This window comes from Tamandua tetradactyla, chromosome 26 (genome assembly GCF_023851605.1).
Source record: "Tamandua tetradactyla isolate mTamTet1 chromosome 26, mTamTet1.pri, whole genome shotgun sequence".
Classification (NCBI taxonomy): domain Eukaryota; kingdom Metazoa; phylum Chordata; class Mammalia; order Pilosa; family Myrmecophagidae; genus Tamandua; species Tamandua tetradactyla.
The window spans coordinates 24,626,453-24,633,464 of NC_135352.1; the positions used below are offsets into that span (position 1 = coordinate 24,626,453).

Below are 7,012 nucleotides of genomic sequence, written 5' to 3' on the forward strand. Positions count from 1 at the left end.
TTACATCTAACTATATGATTTCAATACATTTTGATACAATTATAAAGATAGACAATAACATCTGTTTTGAAATGTGTAAATACTCCTTTATTGAGAATTTGCTTTTAATATCGAGGATTATCACTTGTAACTTAAGTATATTCCTAAAAACTACAAGCTAAACAATTAGAAACTATAAGATAAAAAATCAGAAATCACTTTCATATTTTTAGTATGTGAAAAGAAATAGAATTTCCAATAGTGTACATAAATTAGGTATTATCCTTTGAAATAAATTTATCACTGACCTTCCTTTTGGGAGCACACTTTAGATTACAACGTTCTTAAAATGGTATCACAAAGTATAAGAAGAGCATGTTAGTAACATTAACAACAATAAAAAAAAGTTCCCATGGGGTTGTAGTATTGATTTTAAAATTCTTTCCTAGGCACAATAATCCAAGTGGCATATTTACCCCTCATCATTCTTCTGTTAAGCTGCTTATCCTATTTGAGGATTATATTCCATCTTCTTCATTAATTCTTTTTGGTCTTCGAATGAATTAACATGTGAGCTTTCAGGTTGCTTGACTGAATAAACCTCATGTTGCATTTTTGAAAAGGGCACACAAACAGCTTCTCCCCAGTGTGGATCCGTACATGTGTACGCAGATTGAAATCCAGGGAAAAGCGTTTTCTGCACCCTTCAAAAGTGCACTGAAAAGGCTTCTCTCCAGTATGAACCAGAAAATGTCTTTTTAGTTTTGAGCTCTCGTAGAAGCCTTTCCCACATTCTGCACACACGTGATCTCGGGGACCATGGACGAGGAGATGTCTCCTCAGGGAATCTTTACCCTTCAACTTTTTTGTGCATCCACTATGAGGACAAATGATTGTTTCTGGAGCATCCTCTTCTTCATTTTGTTTTGGCTTCTTTCTAGCAAATTCTGCTAGCTGTTTAGGATCTGATAAGTCAACACCAGGTATTCCTCCGGGAGGAAGCTTCTTGCCCGTCAGGTACTCAGAATACTGAAGAAGTGGCTTCTTTCCAACAATCGGACGAAGAAGCTCTTGGTTTGCCTTTTCCCCCATGAATCTGGAGGAACTTTGAGGAAGTGAGCTGTCTTCAAAAACCTGTGCAGAAAGCTCTTGTTCTGCTGCTGCTTTCTGGTATTCAAAGGACTTAAGATAAAATGAGTTCTCTTCTATCAAAGGTTGAGAAAATTCACCTCTTATTATGCATTCTAAGTAACAGTCAGGAAAGGAATCCTTTCCCACACTTAGATATCTGATCTCAGAGTATATATCTTCATCATCTATGGTGCCCATTGTGTTGGCAGGCTCCGTTTTTACCTGCTGAGCTTGACTTGGTATGACCTCACTGAGGGCCTTTCCATGCAGACTTTGACAGCAGCTTGTCTTGGCCCTTTTCTTCATTTGCTGATTCATGTCGCTCTGCATGCTTACTCCTCGAGGGCTAGCACTTCCAGGTATACTGATCTGGGTAAGTTGCCTTCAGCAAGTACCTGCTTTTAAAAATAACCTTTAGTTAAAATATATTCCAATATTAGAGTCATTGTCTTAAAACGCTACCAAGGGGCGGGCCGCGGTGGCTCAGCGGGCAAGAGTGCTTGCCTGCCATGCTGGAGGACCCCGGTTCGATTCCTGGCCCCAGCCCATGTAAAAAACAAACAAACAAACAAATATAATAAAACAAGAAAACGTTTAAAGTTGTTTCCCTTTCTTCCTCCTTTCCTTCCTTCCATCCTTCCTTCCTTCTCTCTGTCTTTCCTTCCCTTCCTCCCTCTCTCTTTAAAAAAAAAAAAAAAAAAAAAAAAACGCTACCAAAAAAATGGCCTAGCGCTCATTTTCCAATAATGAAATGGTTACCTTTACATCTTCATTGACAAACTCCCCAAGAGATTAAAAGAATGAGTTTTGGTGTAAGATAAGGTCATACCAAGATGTCATCCCTATAAGTTATGTAACCTCTCTAATTGAGCACCTTACATTTACTGGCATTTACTAAATGTCAGCCTTATATCATGCTACACATTGTTTGTGGGCACATCAGTAAGCCAAATATGCAAAGATGCCTGCCTCTAATGAGCATACAAATTAATAATGCATGTAATTGTTGTAAGACGAGTAAGTGCTATAGAGTAGACCGAGAGGCTGGTGGAAAGTTAGGGTTTGTGATTTTAAAATGGGGAGCTCAGGCAAAACTTACTGAGGGAGTGGCAGGTGATTAAAAACTTGGAGGTAAGGGAGCAAATTATGCCTGTTTTCTTTTTTTTAAACACAACAGATAAACACAAACATTCTTACCATATGATCATTCCATTCCTGGTATATAATCAATAACCCACAATATCATCACATGGTTGCATAGTCATCACCACGATCACCTCTCAGAACATTTGTACAAATCCACAAAAAGAAATAAAATGAAAAAAGAAAAAAAAATTCATACATATCATACCACCTCCCCCTCACCAGCATTTCAATTTACTAAATTTATTTTAACATTTGTTCCCCCTATTATTTACTTATTTTTAACCCATATGTTTTACTCATCAGTCGATAAAGTAGATGAAAGGAGCATCAGACGCAAGGTTTTCACAATCACACAGTCACACTGCAAAAGCTATATCATTATACAATCATCTTCAAGAAACACGAATGTCTGTTTTCTTATGTAACACTGTTGTGAAATTCAACTTAAATAATACAAGTAAACGCTTAGCGCAGTACATAGCACATAGCAAATATTCAACACTTGTGTGAGCAGTGTAATTTTATTACCTTTTAATTCTTTCTACCTGCGCATATTGAATCCTTGCTATGTGTCAGGTACCATTGTAGACTAGGGACTGCAAACTCTCCCTGTAAAGACTAGTTAAATATTTTTTAACTTAGGGTCCTACAGTCTCTGAGGCAACTATTCGACTTTGCAGTTGTAGCGTAAAAGCGGCCATATATGTTATATAATGGAATAAGCATGGCTGTATTCCAATAAATCAGGCAGCTCAAATTGACACATGGGCTGTAGTTTGTCCATCTTTGTTCTAGAAGATGCAGATCCAGAGAGGAAGAGACAGAAGTCCATGGCAGGCCCATGTCTCATGAGTGCCAGCTAAAATAAAGGCACAGGGTAGTCTGGGCCTCAATAGTTTTCTATAATTTCCTTAAAAATCTAAAAGCAACATTGTATGTTATAGCATCAATATGATATTGTTGCTTTTCTCTTGTGAGAGTCTTTTGCTTAATATTACAATTATGTGCCTGACAAAAGATCCATTAATTTAATTGTCTTGATGTCCTGCTTGGCTTTTCAAAAAGCTAAAGAATAGGGACAAAAGTTAAATGACATTTAGAAAATAAAAGTCATATAAGCTTTAAAAATGTTAGAAAATGCTTTTAGGAAAGGGCAAGCGTGAAAATAGTGGAGTGAAAATTAACAGCTTGAAGGTTTTTTTTGGCATGGGCAGGCACCCTTGAAGATATTTTTAAATAGCCACATTTAAAAATAACACTTCAACACCATCATGCTATTTACTTTTGGCGAAAAACAAAAAAGTAATAAATGCGCAGAACAGATTCAAAACATGCCCTTCAGCTGCCAAAGGAAAAGCTTTAAAACATGATATGTATTAATTAGGATTTTTTAAAATGGTTATCCAGCACAAGTGTTATTTATTCTGACCCTTAAAAAGATGAAATACAGTAGGGAAACTCTATCCAGGAATTTTTGCCTAACAAAATCTTCCTCTTGTAACTAATAATAATGTTTGGATAACTTTGTATTAATGAATATTAACTAATAATTTCTTGTTAACTTTGTATTAATGAATATAGCATCTTTGGAGCAGAATTACAGATCCAATATTGAATAGGATCAGAACAAACCTTAGCCCCCAATATTAACACATTCAAAATGGCTACAATTTGATATGGCCCCTTCTTTTCCTTTCAACTTGCCATCTCAAGCTTCCCCATGTGCTGATTCAGCCATAATCAACTTCGGATCCCATAAATAAATCACCAAGCCCTCTTTTGGTCTGCGGTCCATCACAGCACAGGCTGTTCCCTTGCCCTAAACCTTCACCCATCCTCAGGTCCTGTCCCCCACACACATGTGCCCACTTAGGGTAATTCCCACAGTACTTTTAGATCTCTGCTTGAACATCACTTACTCAGGCAGGCTTTCCTTGATTTTCAGCTCAGTTAGGTCCCAAGATTAAAAATGTTTCCCTAGCTCCCTTACACTGCTCAGAGCCTCTTCCTGTTGCTTATTTAAGGTCTGTCTTACCTGCTAGGCTGAAAGCTCTAGGAGGGCAAGGAATTCTTCTCTTCGTTCACCAAATATCCCAGTACTCAGCACATTTGCCTACAAGACATGAAAGGATGAATTATGTGATTAGCCATCATTCGGGTGATATAATAATGACCCCATAAAACTGATTAGGAATATATATTTGGAACATTAGGCACACTTTATATGGCTCAAAAAGCTGGCTATCAGTGATGCACTGTGCTTCTAGAAAATGCATTTCCTAAAAGAAATGCCTTTTAGGGGAGATGGAGGTATTTTCTTAATGAATTTACCAAGGGTCAAATATAGCCTTACCTTTCTAAATTAAATTTCTGTTTTCTAGATCTGAGCATTAAACTGTCTTCCACGCAGTATGCAAGTTTGTGAGAAAGACATATAAAGTTGAAATTGTAATTAAATAACTTATGATGGAAAAACTCCTTTTACAATAACCGGCACATTCTCTGTTGGTGGAAATATCTACATGGAAAATCAAACTAAACAAAGGATGAGGACCTGATCTTAAAATTAAATGACTACTTTATGGCATGAGACTAACCTAATATTTCTTAAACGGGGATACCGGAACTCCCAAGGGTGCATCATTTAGTGCCCTACTTTGCCCTAGGTGCTGAGCCTACAGCGACGTAAAATAGACAAAGTCCTGCCTTCATGGAGGTTATATCTTTGTGAAGCAGACAGACAATTAACAGTAGACCAGTGAACAACATGGTTTCAGGTGGAGGAAAAGAGTTATGAAAGAGCTAATCTAAATATGCGCGGGAGAGTAATTGGAGACAGTCAACTTCAGAAAGGTCAAGGGGCTGCGAGCGTAGTACAGGGGAGAATTCTCACCTGCCACGTGGGAGACCCGGGTTCGAGCGCGGGCCTATGTGCTTCCCCCCCACAAAAACAAACAAATGAAAAACCAAAGCAAACAAAAATTCAACAAGTGGTGCTGAAATAAGGGGATACTCACATGGAAAAAAGTGAAATGTGACCCCTGCCATACAGCATACAAAGGAAAAAAAAATTAAAACCCACAAACAGAAAAAAAAAAAAAAAAAAAAGAAAGAAAGAAGGTCAGAAAATGCCTCCAGAGGGGACAGTAGATTGGAAAACTGGAAAAGAAGTTTGCCAACCAGTAGAACGTAGTGGGAGAAGGGTGCTCATTCCAGGCAGCGGGAAGAACAATGGGCTTAACCTGCGGGAGGAGAAAGGAAACCCCATTTATCATGGAATATGGACAGTAGTTCTGGCAGGGGTCTGGGATGAGGAGCAGAATTTTATGGGCCAGGGGAGCCATTTTTGCATGTCAGTCCAAGATAAATGGGAAGCCATTACACGGTATCAAACAGGGAAATCACATGCTCTGGCATATTTTAAAGGATTCCTAGGGCTGTCCTGTGCAGCATGGATTGAGAGAGGCAAGAAGGAAAGCAGAAAAATCTTCCAGGTTTTTCAGTACTCCGGGGAAGGAGTGCTGCTGGTGAGCTTGGAGCGAGTGATGGCAGCAGAGAGAAATGGGGGAAAGAGGGAGAACAGGAAACAGAACCTTCCAAACTTGCTAATGGGTTGGATGAAGAGAGTGAGGGAACCGTAATAAGGGGGTAATCAAGGCAGTCGCTGTAGGTTTTTTGCTGGAGTAATTGTTTGGAAGGTAGTGCCGTTAGCAGAGATGTATTGGGGAAAGGGGAGGAAGGAAAACGAATAAATGATTAAATATTCTCATACAAAATTAAACCGAATCATATTGTAATTAGCTGTAACGTTGACACGCAACTTTGAAACAAAATTTTAAAAAATGCAATTTCAAGGCTAATTCAACCTCCTTTACCTGTTCTGAAAGTTTGGGGCCAATGGATTAAACACAATTGCAAGTCTAAAGTACTATAGAATTCTACTGGCTAATACGGCTTCCCACCTAGTTTTAGGATGATTAAATCCTTCCCATCCGCGGTTTTCAAATTTTTTGACCTGGATCCACGGAAAAGGAAAAACAAAAATACAAAAACAAAATTCCTCGCCCAGTTTCATGAAACAAGACTTACCCAGGCTACCACGATGCCCGCTCTTCTTTTCTATTCCATTTCGCGAAGAGGCAATGAGCGGGAAGACAAACACCTGGCACCACCCCAACCGCAGCTGAAACCCGCCCAGCCCTCGCTCAGCCAGTGAACCCCGCCCTCCTGATGATGGACGCATTCTAATCAGGCTAATCTCGGTCTGGATTAGGTTGGGCTTTCCTAGGAAAAGCTCTCCAAGAATTTCCGAGGGAAGGAGGGATTGGGTAGCGGTAGAAGTGGGCGTGGAAGCGGGCGTGGCTCTACCGCAGAGGCCCGGGGCCCGGCGCAGCGCCTTCCCCGTCAGCGCGCGGTCCCCTTGCGCAAAGCACGGCCCGGACCCGGGCGCTGGTGGCCGCTCCTCCCGTCGCCGTCGCTGTCCCCCGCCACGTGGACGAACTCTTTGGAGCCCAGTCGCCTTGCCTTGGTATGCAGTACGCGCTCAGCAAATATTGAACAAAGGAACACTGGGGTAGCCAGATTTAAGTAATGTATCAAGGAAATGAAAATCAAACCCCCTGCAAATAGTTTACCAGCCTTTCCATGCATTCCATCGCCACATCTCCCTCCTCTTTCTTTCTTCATTCTCCAACCACCCTCCAGTCCAGATAAATTCCTATTACTGCTTTTTCTTTTTTTACATTTTTATTAATAA

General features: G+C 40.0%; 1 protein-coding gene across 1 annotated transcript; it reads right to left on the reverse strand.

The window, feature by feature from the left end:
* Positions 1-212: 212 nt before the first annotated feature.
* Positions 213-6,446, reverse strand: ZFP42 (ZFP42 zinc finger protein). The gene is made up of 3 exons (XM_077144374.1): positions 6,346-6,446; positions 4,292-4,369; positions 213-1,508 (listed from the first exon to the last, which is right to left on the reverse strand). The coding sequence occupies exon 3, from the start codon at positions 1,438-1,440 to the stop codon at positions 517-519; it is 924 nt and encodes a 307-aa protein (XP_077000489.1). The 5' UTR covers positions 1,441-1,508; positions 4,292-4,369; positions 6,346-6,446; the 3' UTR covers positions 213-516.
* Between the last annotated feature and the right edge of the window lie 566 nt (positions 6,447-7,012).